Source organism: Arachis ipaensis, chromosome B7, assembly GCF_059453495.1.
Source record: "Arachis ipaensis isolate K30076 ecotype BB chromosome B7, ASM5945349v1, whole genome shotgun sequence".
In the NCBI taxonomy this organism is placed as follows: domain Eukaryota; kingdom Viridiplantae; phylum Streptophyta; class Magnoliopsida; order Fabales; family Fabaceae; genus Arachis; species Arachis ipaensis.
The window spans coordinates 5,648,989-5,663,836 of NC_142442.1; the positions used below are offsets into that span (position 1 = coordinate 5,648,989).

The 14,848-nt window shown below is 43.1% G+C and overlaps 1 protein-coding gene across 1 annotated transcript; it reads left to right on the forward strand.

Annotated features, from left to right (window-relative positions):
- Positions 1 to 6,785: 6,785 nt before the first annotated feature.
- Positions 6,786 to 8,748, forward strand: LOC148550226 (uncharacterized). Its single transcript, XM_088492895.1, has 2 exons — positions 6,786 to 7,697; positions 7,790 to 8,748. The coding sequence occupies exons 1-2, from the start codon at positions 6,899 to 6,901 to the stop codon at positions 8,746 to 8,748; spliced, it is 1,758 nt and encodes a 585-aa protein (XP_088349021.1). The 5' UTR covers positions 6,786 to 6,898.
- The last annotated feature ends 6,100 nt before the right edge of the window (positions 8,749 to 14,848 follow it).

Genomic DNA, 14,848 nt, shown 5'->3' on the forward strand with positions numbered 1-14,848 from the left:
ACATCTGCCTTGTTTGGTATATATATATATATATAAGATATATTTTTTTTCTCCTTATAAGTTATTTAAATGTATGCAAGAATAAAAATAATGAACCCCAAAATTAATGAAAAAATGTATTTCTTTTCAATCGTGTTGTAATTTGTGCTTATTCCTATTTTCCTTTTGGATACAAAGAAATCCTTTCTTTTTTTTCTATTAATAGAATCAAAATTAAAACATTCTTAATAACTATTATTCTTATATAAATTATTTTGATGAGTTTTAAAAAAGAAATATATCTATATATAAATCGTGTGTGTCTTTCTGTTCTTGTTATTGTGGCATATTCTTTTTATGATTTGTTTCTTCCCTTTCTTATTGAAAAAAAATATATTTCTGTTTTTTTTGGTGACTCCTTTTAAAATTTTTTTGGTGACTAAATATATTTCTGCTTAATACATCTATAAATAATTAGTGAAAAAAATATTACTTTATGCATTTATAAAGAACAAAAAAAATATAAATATATATATATATATATATATATATATATATTAAAAAAATATGAATCAAACATATGTTAAACAAAATAGAGATAGAATAAAAAAAATAAAAAAATTAAAATAATGGAGAAGAAATAGAATACAAAATTATCACTACACTAAAATAAAAAAATAGAATACAACAATTATTCAATATGTCAATAAATGGTATAACATATTTTCTAAGATAATAAAAGATAATAAAATATTCAAACAATTATTAGTTACTAAAAAAACAGAAAAAAGAAGTCCAACAGAGATGTAGTTTACTATTACATATTACCTTAAAAACACATAACGTCAAGATACCTACTGATAGCAAAACAAAATATATACAATATATATAAATTGGTTCATTAAACAAAAAATAAAATATGTCCAAGACAACTTAACATATAATTCAAAATATCCATCAAATAGAGTTATACATAAGAGGCCTAACGTTGCTGAATCGATAACTCTATTTTGCGGTTAGCTATCGAGCCGAGTTTCAAGGTAATCATATCACCCTCTTTTAAATTGTATACTCTACAACATTCATTCCATCCGACCCCAAATTTCCATTCTCCACCTCTTCCTCCACTTTTCAGTAAGTGGAAAAAGAACACATTCTTCTCTATATTGGAATCTGGACCGGTGATCGTCCAAATCGAGCCATCTCCAGATAGTTTAAGATACGCAGCAAATTTTGAAGCCAAATACGGCAACAAAAAATTCATAGTCAACATAAACATAATATTTTCATACACAATGAATAACAGATTTAGGAAGAACATCTAATAAGCTTGCAAGAAAAAAAATAAAAGAAATCACTCTTTTGAGATGAAGTTACCAATCTAGATTGACCCAGATTCGAAGTCGTGATGATCTTTTCATAATAAACCGTGGAGGAGAGGCGCCACCTGGGAGTGGAACCGGCGTGAAACGCAGAGAGATGGCCATGTCGGTGATGAAACTACGGCTATCTATTGTTTGATAGATTTCCAGCCTTCTTAAATTTCATCAAGTTAAAAAGGTTAAATGACTTTTTAATTTCTTAAAAAAAATTCATGGGATATATATTACTAAATTTACATTTTATTGTTTCACATTTTTTTTTATAAGTCTTTGTTCTTTTTTTTCCTTTTACTTCTTTCTTTTAATTTTTTTTAGTCAAATATATGTTATACAAAATAGAGATAGAATAAAAAAAATAAAAAATTCAAACAAAGAAGAAGAAGGAAAAATAGAAAGAATATTTATAAAAAAAAATAAAAAAAATTATTTGGAACAGTAAAATGTAAATTTAGTAATATACATCCGATCAATTTTTTTTATATCTTAAAAAATGATTTAAATTTTTTTATTTGGTGAAATCTAAAAAATGTGAAAAGTTTCTATGTGAACAATTTTGTTTCTATTCCACTATGCAAATTTTTTTACTCACATATAATCTTTTCATACTCAATTACTCATATTAATGGATTACATGCTCATATATAATCTTTTCATCCTTATTAAATTTTATCAAGTTAAAAAGGTTAAATGATTTTTGAATTTATTAAAAAAAATTAATAGGATGTATATTACTAAATTTACACTTTACTGTTTCACATAGTTTTTTTTTTAATTCTTTTTAAATAAATCTTTCTTCTTTTTTTTCTCTTCTTCTTCTTTGTTTTTATTTTTTTTTCTATAACTATTTTCTTTAACATATATTTGACTCATTATTTTTTTAGTTTGTATGCATTTTGTTATATTTTTTTTTTGTTATTTATAAACGGATAGATTTATATTAGATGCATATTCCCTTTTTTTTTGTTGTTTAACGTATTTTCATTTTTTGACACCGTGACGCTTTGCCTGCTCCACACTCTTCGGCCAGGGGATCAGTCTCGAGCTTCAATGGAGCTACCTCAATGTCACCGTGACTTCATGCTCTTTCTCTCTCTGTATCAAAAGCCTAGCCTTTCTCTCTCTGTGAATCTTTTATTATTCCCCTTCTTTCATGTATGGGTTTTTATTTTCTTTGCAAATCTATGGTTGATTTTCTCGCGTTCTGCATTGGGCTCGATTTTGGCAGCTTGTCCAATCGTTTGTGTATGCTATCGTGAAATTGGTCACTGATTTTTAGATGCAATTGAACCGTGCCTTCGATCTTCTGCGTTTTGGGGCTAAAATTGAGATTTACGAATGATTTTAGGTTATCGTCGCCGTTCATCCCTCTTAGCCATTTTCCAGTCGAGCCTCATATCCAAGATCTCCTATCAATCAATCAGGTGTGTTCAATCCTATTTTGCTCTTCATCGTATGCCTTTATCTTCATTGTGTACTTTCTTCTCATCAATTTTGCTTACTGTTTCAGGGTTTTGCTCAGATTCAATTTTCTAGGGTTTGAGAAATTTAAAATTGTACAAAAGATGATCTTTTTTGTATCTGTTCCATGTTTAACTCAGATTGTATTGTATAGGATTTTTGAAATTTATAATTGTGCAATTTGTCATCATGTTTGGTATCTCTTCGATGGTTAGGCGAGATTTTATCCTGTAGGGTTTGTGAAAATCCTTATTTTGCAAGTTCAGATCCTTTTTGGTATCTCTTCCACTTTTATTCCAGATGTTTTTGTGCAGGGTTTCTGAAATTTTTTATTTCGAAATTGTGTATGTGACTTGGTTTGTGTGTAGGTTCATGTTGTTGGTTCCATTCTTTCTCAGTTGTTGTTAATGTTGAGTATGGTCTATGAATCTGTTTCACCTTCTTTATTTCCATATTTAGAATTTTATCTGATTATCAATTCTATTGGTACTTATGTGATTGACAGATTTTTATTAATGTTTGTGTAATTTTTTCCCCAGTTTATATATATACTTTTTTTTTTCAATCCATTTGCTGTTTCCAATGTATGCCTACCTAAGATATTTACCAACTCTGAATGGCATGAGTACAATGATTTTTTGGGGTACTTGATGACTGCCTTCCCTATGGGAAAATGACATGGGGGTGCACTATAGCAGGTATGGTTTCATTTGGTTCTTATCTGTTGATTTCTTGAAAGTTTCAGTTGTTCTTGCTGTTTTTGTGTTTGTTAAGGTTTAGCCCGTCTCATTATTTGTGTCTATGGCGTTGAATGGAGATGGATATGGACTCATATTTTGTTTTGCCTGCATTTCCATAGCTAATTTCAATTCAAAAAGATCACCCTCTTTGATACAAGTAGAACTAATTGTGATGCATATGTGTGCTTCATTTAATTATAACCAAAGTAGAACCCTTAAATCCTATATATCAACTGATGAATCTATTTTTAATCTTTTACTTTCTATATATTCAAGAAATTCATTTAGTCTTTATATTGTTTTCTGTATTCAGGATCATGTTCTTTCGTTTTATGTTTGATTTCAAATTTTCTGAAGCACTCTCATAATTATATTGAGAGTACACCCATTGAATACAATATTCAAATTTCATTAATCTGTTTGTATTTTTTTTATTTTCTGTATATTCAACAAATCTATCAAGTTTAGATCAAGTGGTTTGGTGATTACATATGGGCTATGTGAATCATGATGAGGGAATGGATTTTCTACCTAATCTGTTCTATTTGTTGTTTTGTGATTAACAAGAATTGATGTGTATCTTGCTATTTGTTCCTTTATATAGTTTGATTTGATTGTAGATGAATTCATTCCCAATTTCGTTCTCTCCTATTCAACTTTTGCATACCAATTTCCATTTTGATTCAGTAATCTATTTGGATTTTTTGGGCTGAATCTAGCAATTTTTAATTTTATTTCCATTTTGATTCTAATTTCTTTTTTTTGGGCTGGATTTATTAGTAGATTATAACGTGATGTGTAATGAGTAGCTATTTTCATCTCTTTAAATTTTATTTTCTTCCATTATCATGCCCTATATGCTTATTCTTTAATTTATTATTTATTCGTGTGGTTATGAATTAAATTTTGTTTTTTCTTTTTAATCCAATTTCAATTTATGCTCTTTTAGTCCTTTCAAAAATATGAATGTTGCATTTATTTTAATCGAATGTTATATTTACTTGGTTTTGTTTTCCAATAATATGGGTTTAGATGAATTTTCTAAGCAAAACTTTCTGATTTATTTGTGAATTGGCTTCTCGAAAATTATGCTCTTGCTGGATCGATTACCTATTAGTGTGACTTTAACATTTGTGGGACTTTGTTCATTTTGTAGCATCATATATTTTAAAGTGTGATCCTTATTGTTTTCATTTCCCATTATTTGCAGATTGCATCATATAAAATTCATTTTTTCATGGGTATTGAAGTTTCATCCTGGTTTTACTTATGTGGTGGGGAAAGATTCCTAGCATTTTACCTTTGCTTTCATACTCTGGTTACAAGTTGGTAACATGGTACTGAGATAGACATGTCTTGTGAAAGATTCCTAGGATGTTATGTTTGCTTTGATAAGGTTTGTTCATAAGTAAAGAAACGTCTGATTCTTCGTGATTTGGGTAATAATTTTTAACTAAAATACTTTTCATTGTGGTCTACAGATTTTATTTGAATCATTAAGAAGTGAGTGTTGATTTTTTCAACCTAAAATTATGGTGAATATTAGTTGGTTCTAATTATCTTTGAGGTCATTAAAATTTGATAAAAAACTGTTAATCTTATTCCATTCAAGATTATATCAAAGCAATATCTAATTAAAAAAGAGAGAGGTTGAGAATAGAAAAGCTCAGTTTTCTATTAGTTGAAATCAAGATTATTAATTAAGTATTATTAAAAAAATTTTAATACCAAAATTAGTAACAATAATAATTTTTTTTTTACACATATATCGTATATTCTTACAGAGCAGTCTGCTATTAGTTCAAGGTTGAGGCATGATTAACTTTTTTAGGACAGTTTTACATCAATAGAAGAATATATGTTCAAAAGTGAAGAAAAAACTGATTGTTGGTTTTAGTCATAATTTTTAAGTAAAATATTTTTTATTCTGATCTATAAATTCCATTTGAATCATTAAAAACTGTATATTAATTTTTCATACTATAATTATGGTAAATATTGGTTGGTTGTAATTTTCTTTGAGTTAATTGAAATTTTATAAAAATGTCTTATTGTTATTCTACTACAACATTATATAAAAAAAAAATTCTAATTAAAAAGAGATTAGAAGTTGAGAATAAAAAAGGTCATTTTGTTATTACTTGAACTGAAGATCATTATCATTAATTAAGTCCAATTAAAAACACTTTTAGTGCCAAATTGGTTAAGAATATTCAGCTTTTAGTTTTAACATCTATGATATTTGTTCGGTAAATCGGGTACCGTACGGTTCGGGTTAGGACCCTGAGGACAACGCTTCGGATGGTGGAGGAGCTCGTCTGGTCGTGGTTTCCTGGTTCCGGGTGAGCGAGGTCCCGAGCACTTCTGATGGAGAAGGGGGGTGCCACCTGCAAAGACACTCCGACGTCCTTGTCAGAATATGTGCAGGCGGAGAGGAAATGATGTGTGAATGTGACGTACCTTGGGGGGAGAGCCAGTCTCCCCCTTATATACATGTCAGTAGTGGGCCCTTCCAATGGGCAGGCCCATACCCTCAAAGGTGTTGTCCCACGGCTGTGTGCGAGCCGTACGGGACGCGTGTCCGGGTCGGGTGGAGGACGCACCACTGGGCCGGCGAGAACTCGGGTCGGGTTGACCCGCGCGAGTTTTGGGCCAGGCCGTAACAGTGCCCCCGACGCGTCAGCGATGGCCGTGGAGGCCACCGGTGGCGCGTGATGTTTACACTCGTGCGTTGTCGTTGGGTCGGCTGATCGTGGGAGGGACGCGTCTCTTGTGCGCGTGTCTCTTGATCTGCTGTGGCATCTGTTTGCCGTTTCGTTCTCCGCGCTGGGCATTTAATGCTCATAATGATTTGAAAAAATCCGTGCGCAAAGACTATCTTGCCCCTGCTTCCTTTCGCGCTTTTGGGGGTGGTTTTTAAACAGTTTTCTCCCTATCCACCTCCCACTCTTATCATTTCCAACTTCTTCTCTCCCTAACATCCAAAGCTTCCTGCGCGAACTCCTTTCTGCTTCAACTTCCAGCCCAGATCTCCTTCATCGTTCCAGGTAATCTTCTGATTTCTCTCTTCTGGTATCAGCGTTATGCTCTGTTGTTGTGTGATTTGTTGTTTGCATCTACTGCATGGCTGGTTTTATTTTTGTTGAGAGGTTTTTGTAGTGTTGGGATAGGTGAGTTAGGGAAGGGGTACCATTCCAGGATAGGCCTTTTTGGGTGGTTTGTGAGGTAGGTGTAGTTTCTAGTCGTATATGGTTATGATTGAGTTGAAAAGGTATAGTTTCTGAGTATTTTTTGGGCTCCCGACCTCATAGACTAACGGAGTGGTACCCCGCTGTAGGTATGCCTCGCGTTGTCTCCCGGTCTTCCGGATCTGCTGCGGCTTACGACCCGTATGCTTGGGTGACTGATGATATAAGGAGTTCACCCAACCAGATGGACTTGGGGGAGCTGACGGAGTTCCGGCAAGCCGGCTACTTGTGTGGAGGTACTGATGAGGAGGCCAACTATGAGGCCATTGTCCCGCTTCCTCATGAGCGTATTTATGAGCTCAATTTTCATTCTCCCCGCGTCCCCGATTGGATCTGGTTTTATAAATCCATGTTCACACAAGTTGGTGTTCGGATACCGTTCTCCGATTTTCAAATGGCGCTGCTGAGCCGGATATCCGTCCCCCCGTCTCAACTTCATCCGAACAGCTGGGCTTCGATCCGCTGCTTCGAGATGGTCTGCGAGTACTTAGAGCTACCGGCGTCGGTGGACGTTTTTCTCTTTTATTTCAACCTTACCAACCCCTCCAAACAGGGAAAAGCAAGAAAGGGGTTTCTTTCTTTCCGTGCTGCCCAGGGTAGGAAGATTTTTAGCCTTTTTGAGGATTCCTACCATGGTTTTAAGGATAAGTATTTCAAGGTTCGTCCCGTCAAGGGTCGTCACCCCTTCTGGTTGTCGTTAGAGGGGGAGCGCCTTATCCAGACTTACTGGAGCTTCGGCGCGGGGTCGAATCCTTTTGTGAAAGTATCGTACAAGAGGTTGTCGGCTGTAGATAAGAAGATAGCGAACGTCCTTCTTGCTATCTTTGAAAAGAATCCTGTGAACCCTCACCTTCTTATGGGTGAACGGGAGGCCGGTCGAAGCTATATTCGTGAGTTGCTTTTCTTTGTTTGTCTATGTTTCTTTGTCGTTGTTTTTCTTATTTCCGGTTTGGCGACTAACGTTCTTGTTGCTTATTCGCAGTGGAAATGTCTGCCACCGTGACCGGCCTCGAGAATCTGATGAAGACCTTTTTTGAGGCTAGTGATGATGAGAATGCCGAAGAGAAGGACGCCGGCAAGTCGGAGGGTCCGTCAGGGGAAAAGGAGGACCAGGCTTCCCCTGCCCAGGATACCGAGACGTCGGGAAAGCAGGGCTTAGGGAGTCAGGCTTCCCCTGCCCATGAGGAGGGTCCTGCTGACGGGAAGGCGACCCTCTCTCCTCATCCGGATAGCGACGTGGAGCTTATCCACACTCCTAAGAAACGAAAGATGTCTTCCAGCCCGGAGGGGGTCCTAACCGTAATGGAGAGGAATTTTGATGCTTCCAAGTTCATTGACTCCCAGCTGATACCCGGGACAGAAGAGCATTTTCATGCAACCGAGCTGTCCGGGCAGGCGAGGTGGATGTATCGCACCTTGCTTCGTGGGGCCGTGATAGCTCGGAAGGCCGAGTTTGAGCTATCTGGTATGGAGGCGCTTCGGAGGAAGCTTGAGTCTTCTGTTAAGGCGAATAATGACTTTAAGGCTCAAGTTGAGCTCCTCCAGGGTCAGCTGTCCGAGATGGGGGGAAAGCTTAATGCTGCTGAGGAGAAGTCGTCGTTTGTTGCGGAGAGGCTGAAGGCGTCCGATGAGACCGTGGCTCGGCTTCTTGAGCGTGAGATGACATTGGAAAATCAACTGAACGCCGCTCAGGGTCGAGTTGTTGCTTTGGAAAAGGAGCGGGAGCAGGCCATCTCGGAGGCGAAAGCCGCTAAGGCAGAGGCCGTTGATCTTAAGAAGAAGCTTAAGGTGGCCAAGGAGCAAGGGAAGAATGCCATCTTGATGACTGAAGATGCCCTGAAGGCCCAGCTGAAGATTGCTGCTCCTGATTTCGAGACGTCGTCAATTGGTGTTTTCAAGACTATCCAGGATGGGAAAATTGTCGATATGCCGAGGAAGTGAAGTCTCGTAACTTAGGATATTTTGTAATGCATTTGTTGAACAACATGTTGATACTTTGTCGTTTTGTTTGCCTTTTGTTTGCCTTGAACAATTTTACTTGTCCGTTCCGTATTTTGACGCTTTATAAGTTATCGTCGTTTGATTGCTATGATTTTTGCTTGTTTCATTAGTTTGTCGTGTTGTCGTTTTCGTGTTACCGTTTATTCTGGGCGGGCTTATGTCTTGTGCCCGTCTTGCCGTTTTCGCATTTGGTAGCAGTTCGGACCGATTCGGTCGCGTAGTCGTCGAATTGGTTGAGGCCTATGAGCCGTCTGGCTCCCGGGGTGATCAGTCCCGGGGTGCCGTTTTAGATTTTGGTTACGAGGAACAGATATCAAGTAAGAAAGTTTTAACAAGTAAAAAATTTGAACAAGTGAAAATTACTCGTCAGTTGGGTAAGTATTTGACAAAGTAAGTAAACAAGTTGAATTAACATGTGGATGGGGCGAATACTAACTATCTGGCTAGGCTCCCTGGTCGGTGAGCCGGTGGGTCAGGAGTAGAACCTCTTTAGGTTACTTGCGTTCCATGTTCTGGGTATTTCCTTGCCGTCAAGTTTTTCGAGTTTGTAAGCGCCCTTGCCGAGTACCTCCCTTACCCTGTAGGGGCCTTCCCAATTTACCGCCAGCTTGCCTTCTCCTGGGGTCGGGACGCCGATGTCGTTGCGTCGCAGGACGAGGTCCCCTTCTTCGAAGTCTCGTTTGAGGACTTTTGCGTTGTAACGCAGGGCTATTCTTTGTTTCAGCGCTGTTTCTGTTAGGTGAGCCATCTCCCTTGTTTCTTCGATCAGGTCTTTCTCAACCGCTTCGCTCATGCCCGCGAGGAGTAGTCGGGGGCTTGGTTCGCCGATTTCGACTGGTATTACCGCGTCGACCCCATAGGTTAGGCGAAAGGGGGTTTCCCCCGTGGCGCTTTGCTCGGTTGTCCGGTAGGACCATAAGACGGAGGGGAGTTCGTCGGCCCAGTTTCCCTTCTTACTGTCTAGGCGCTTCTTTAGACCAAGAAGGATGACTTTGTTTGCGGCCTCTACCTGCCCGTTTGTTTGGGGGTGTTCTACTGAGGAGAACTTTTGCTTTATCCCCAGGCCAGAAAGGAATTCCATGAACTTCCTGTCGGTGAACTGGGTCCCATTGTCCGAGATAACGACCTCTGGGATGCCGAAACGGGTTATCACTTGCCTCCACATGAACTTCCGGCAGTTGGAGGACGATATCGTGGCTAGTGGTTCAGCCTCTACCCATTTGGTATAGTAGTCAATGGCTACAATGAGGTATTTGACTTGTCCTGGGCCGACCGGGAAGGGTCCCAGGAGGTCGACTCCCCATTGTGAAAAAGGACGTGTAGTCGTTAGCGAGCTTAGCTCGGAGGCTGGTGCCTTGTGGAAGTTGGCGTTTTGTTGACACTTTGTGCATTTTGTGACAAATTCCTTCGAGTCCTTCATCATTGTTGGCCAGTAGTATCCTGCTCGGATGAGCTTCCTTGCTAGGGCTTTGCCCCCGATGTGATGTCCGCAACACCCTTCGTGGACTTCTCTAAGCACGTAGTCCGTTTGGTCGGGGTGCAAACACTTCAATAGGGGTTGGCTGAGCCCCTTTTTGAATAGTTATCCCTATATGATTGCGTACCTGGCCGCCTCCCTTCTTAAAGCTTTGGCCGCCTTCTCATCTTCAGGTAACTTGCCGAGTTCCAGGAAGTTGGTAATGGGATCCAGCCATGAGGGGCTCGACTCCGTCAGGTGGAGGGCGACCGTTGGTTCCTTCACCATGCCCTGGATGAGCGACCGGTTACCCGATCCTGGCTTTGTGCTCGCAAGCTTCGACAAAACGTCTGCTCGTGTGTTCTTTTCTCTTGGAACGTGCTGGATAATGACCTCCTGGAACTGGCTTGTCATTTGCTTAACCTTTTCCAAGTACTTTTGGAGGAGGGGGTCCCGCGCTTGGTAGCTTCCGTTTATCTGCGATGTGATGACTTGGGAGTCGCTGCATACTTCGACCCTCGTCGCCCCGACTTCCCGAGCCAGCATTAGTCCGCCTAGGAGAGCCTCATATTCTGCTTGGTTGTTCGACACTGGGAACTCGAACTCGGTCGATTGCTCATAGATGACCCCTGCTGGGCTTTCCAAGATGACCCCTGCTCCTCCGGACGTTTGGTTGGAGGCTCCGTCCACATGAAGCCTCCACCGTGTGCCCGTTTCCTCGGGAGGATCGCCCGTTACCTCCACCAAGAAGTCTGCCATTGCCTGGGCCTTGATTGCGTGTCGAGGCTCATACTGTAGGTCATATTGTGAGAGCTCGATGGCCCAGGTCATCATCCTACCAGCCAAATCAGGTTTTTGCAGTATTTGCCGAATCGCCTGATCTGTCCTCACAACTATACGGTGACTCTGGAAGTATTGTCTTAACCTTCGGGAGGATACTAGGAGCGCCAGCGCCAGTCTTTCCAGTTTACTGTACCTCAGCTCTGGTCCCTGGAGTGCCCTGCTCACAAAGTAGACAGGCTGTTGCGTCCTTGCTTCTTCTGTAACGAGGACCGCGGCAAGCGCTTCCTCGGTTACTGATAGATAGAGGTAGAGCGGTTCTCCGGCTTTGGGTTTCCCGAGGACTGGTGGTGCCGCCAAGATTTGCTTGAAGTGGTTGAACGCCTCTTCGCACGCTGGTGTCCATTCGAACGCCATTCCCTTTCTCATTAAGTTGAAGAAAGGTATGGCCCTTGCCGCCGATGCGCCGAGGAAACGGGACAAAGCTGTTAATCTCCCAGCAAGTCTCTGGACGTCTTTGATGCAACCCGGACTCTTCATTTGAAGGACAGCTTGGCATTTTTCGGGATTGGCTTCCACTCCTCTTTGAGTGATCATGAAGCCCAGGAACTTTCCGGCCTCCATGGCGAACGCGCATTTGAGTGGATTAAGCCTCATGCCGTGTTGTCGTAGGGACGAGAAAACGTCGTTAAGGTCACTCAGGAGATCGTCAGGTCGGGCGGTCTTTGCGAGTATGTCATCTACATAGACTTCCACTATTTTGCCCAGGAGTTTACTGAATATCTTATTCATCAACCTTTGGTATGTGGCTCCTGCGTTTTTTAGGCCAAATGGCATTACCTTGTAACAATAGATGCCCCCTGGCGTTATGAACGCCGTTTTTTCCTCGTCGGGTCGGTGCATCGGTATCTGATTGTACCCTGAGTAGGCATCCATGAAGCTCAGGTATCTGTACCCTGCCGCCGCGTCGACAAGCGCATCAATATTAGGTAGGGGGTAGCAGTCCTTGGGACAAGCCTTGTTGAGGTCAGAGTAGTCTACGCACATTCTCCACCTCCCGTTGTGTTTTTTAACCAGAACCACATTCGACAACCAAGTCGAGTAATCCAATTCCCGGATGAATCCCGCTTCTAAGAGGCTGGCCGTTTGCTTGGCTACCTCGTCTGCCCTTTCCTGCGACATTTTCCTCCTTCTCTGGGCCACTGGTTTGGCTCCTGCCTTTACGGCCAGGTGATGCGACATGAGCTGGGGGTCTATCCCTGGCATGTCGGCAGGCGTCCAGGCGAAGAGGTCGGCGTTAGCCCTGATCATTTCCATCAAAGGCTCCTTTATTTCGTGCGGGAGGTTTCTGTTTATGAATGTGAACTTATCGTGCTCCTCGCCGACTCTGAACTTTTCCAAGTCTCCTTCTGGCTCTGGTCTGGGTTTGTCGTCTACCCTGGCGTCCAGGTCGGCCAGGAAAACCCCTGACGCCTCCTTGGATTTTTTCCTGAGAGAAAGGCTGGCATGGTCGCAAGCGACCGCCGTTTCCAAGTCGCCCCGGAGGGATCCCACGGATCCGTCATCGGTGATGAACTTCATCACCAGTAGTTTCGTACTGATAGCTGCCCCCAGGTCGTTAATGGTCTTTCTCCCCAGGATGATGTTATAGGCCGTCGAATCTCGTAATATTACAAAGTCTGCCATGATTGTCCTTCGTCTTTGCCCTTGTCCCACAGAGGTCGGGAGTGTGATGATTCCGTCTGGCTTGATGAAGTGGTCTCCTAACCCTACCACACCGTGCTGGTGGGTCGTCAGGTCGGAATCTCTCAATCCCAGGGCATCGAAAACGTTTCGGAACATGATGTTTGAGTCTGCCCCCGTGTCTACCAGGATTCGTTTGACGAGGCCAGTTCCGACCCTAGCCGTGATGACCATGGGCGGACTTTCCGGCACTTCGTCAAACCATTGGTCCTCCGGGCCGAAAGAGATAGGTGGGAGACCCTTAAGACCTCTAACAGGTGGGGTGGAGACCGCTAAGACCTTGGCATCTTTCTTCTGCGCCGATTTCGACCTCGGGGCGGTATTCCTGGCCGTCACCACGTTTACCACCGTGAGACCGTGGTCGTCACCCTCTGGCTCCTGTCGTCGTCTTGTTGGTCGGGATCTGTCCTCGTTGTCGTTGTCCCGGTTGCGTCTCCTTGGTTCCCTTATAAGGTGGGAGAAGTCGGCGAGTTTGCCGTCCCTGATAGCTTGCTCGAGGGCATCCTTTAGGTCAAAGCAGTCTTGGGTCTTGTGCCCGTAACCCTTGTGGTACTCGCAGTAGAGGTTCTTGTTTCCTCCCGTCCTGTCCTTCAGCGGTCGGGGCTTCGACAGTATCCCCTTTTCTGCTATCTGTTGGTAAACTTCAGTGATCGATGCCGTGAGGGGGGTGTAGTTGGTGAACTTCCCAACTCGGGGGAACGGTTTGGATGGTTTACTTGGACCGCCGTCCTTGGCGTGTTCCTTTGGTCTTTCTCTGGCTTCGAAGTGCCGGGATTGGTTGTAGGCGGGCTGCCGTTTATTGGCAGCCACGACCCGGCTGACTTCCTCGTCATTAATGTATTCTTTGGCCATGCACTGGATCTCTTGCATCGTCCAGACGGGCTTCGTGGTGAGGTGTTTCCTGAAATCCTCATTCGACAGCCCGTTCGTTAAGCACAAACTTGCCACTGAGTCCGTCAGACCGTCAATTTCCAAGCACTCGTCATTAAAACGGTCCAGGTACTTCCTGGTCGGCTCTCCGGGTCTCTGTGTCACCCCCAGCAAATTGATTGGGTGTTTGGCTTTGACAATCCTAGTTGTGAACTGAGCCAAGAAGGCGCGGCTGATGTCGGTAAATTGGGTCACCGAGCCTTGCGGGAGGTTGTTAAACCACCGTATTGCCGGGCCCGCTAAGGTGACCGGGAAAGCGCGACATCTGACCTCGTCTCCCACCCCTTCTAGGTTCATCCTGGCCTCGAAGGCCGTCAAGTGTTCCAGGGGGTCTTGCGTTCCGTCATACTTCATGTCTGTCGGCTTGTCGAAATGTTTTGGTAGTCGGACCTCGAGTACAGAGCGGTGGAAAGGGGTCGCTCCTATTATGACGGGTCCTCGGGCAGTTCTTCTCGACTCATTGTTCTCGCGGTGGGCTTCCTCGTTGCCTCTGTTCGACGCGCGCCGCCTTTCGTGTCGGGCGTAGATAATGGGGTCGCGACTTCTTCTTCTGGGGCGTATCCGTTCCCCAGTGCTCTCCGACTCGCATTGGGGGCTCGGCGTGCGCCTCGAGCGGCTTCTTGAACGGGAACGGGTGGGGCTCCGCTCTGGGGAGCGTTGGTCGCGCTCTCTTTCTGCTAACCTGCGCTCTAAGTCCTGCATTCTGTGGCGTAGTTCTTGCATTATCCTGGCGTGGTTGTCACCCGTCCCCCTGAAGGGGCGTCTCTCGTGAGTCTGCGTCGCATCCCTCGGGGGCGACCGTTGCTGCTGCCGGGATTCCGTCGCGACGGCGCCTCCCCCGAGTATGGGAGGCGCTACCTCGGAACCAGTCCCAGTCTGGACCAGCACGAAATCCATGAACGGTCCCCACAGACGGCGCCAATGTTTGGTAAATCGGGTACCGTACGATTCGGGTTAGGACCCTGAGGACAACGCTTCGGATGGTGGAGGAGCTCGTCTGGTCGTGGTTTCCTGGTTCCGGGTGAGCGAGGTCCCGAGCACTTCTGATGGAGAAGGGGGATGCCACCTGCAAAGACACTCCGACGCCCTTGTCAGAATATGTGCAGGCGGAGAGGAAATGATGTGTGAATG

Bases quoted from the DNA above. Each gene is read 5' to 3' on its own strand.
- LOC148550226 (XM_088492895.1), top strand. From the start codon at position 6,899: ATGCCTCGCGTTGTCTCCCGGTCTTCCGGATCTGCTGCGGCTTACGAC. The intron at 7,698-7,789 runs GTGAGTTGCTTT...GCTTATTCGCAG, and splicing joins GGCCGGTCGAAGCTATATTC to TGGAAATGTCTGCCACCGTG.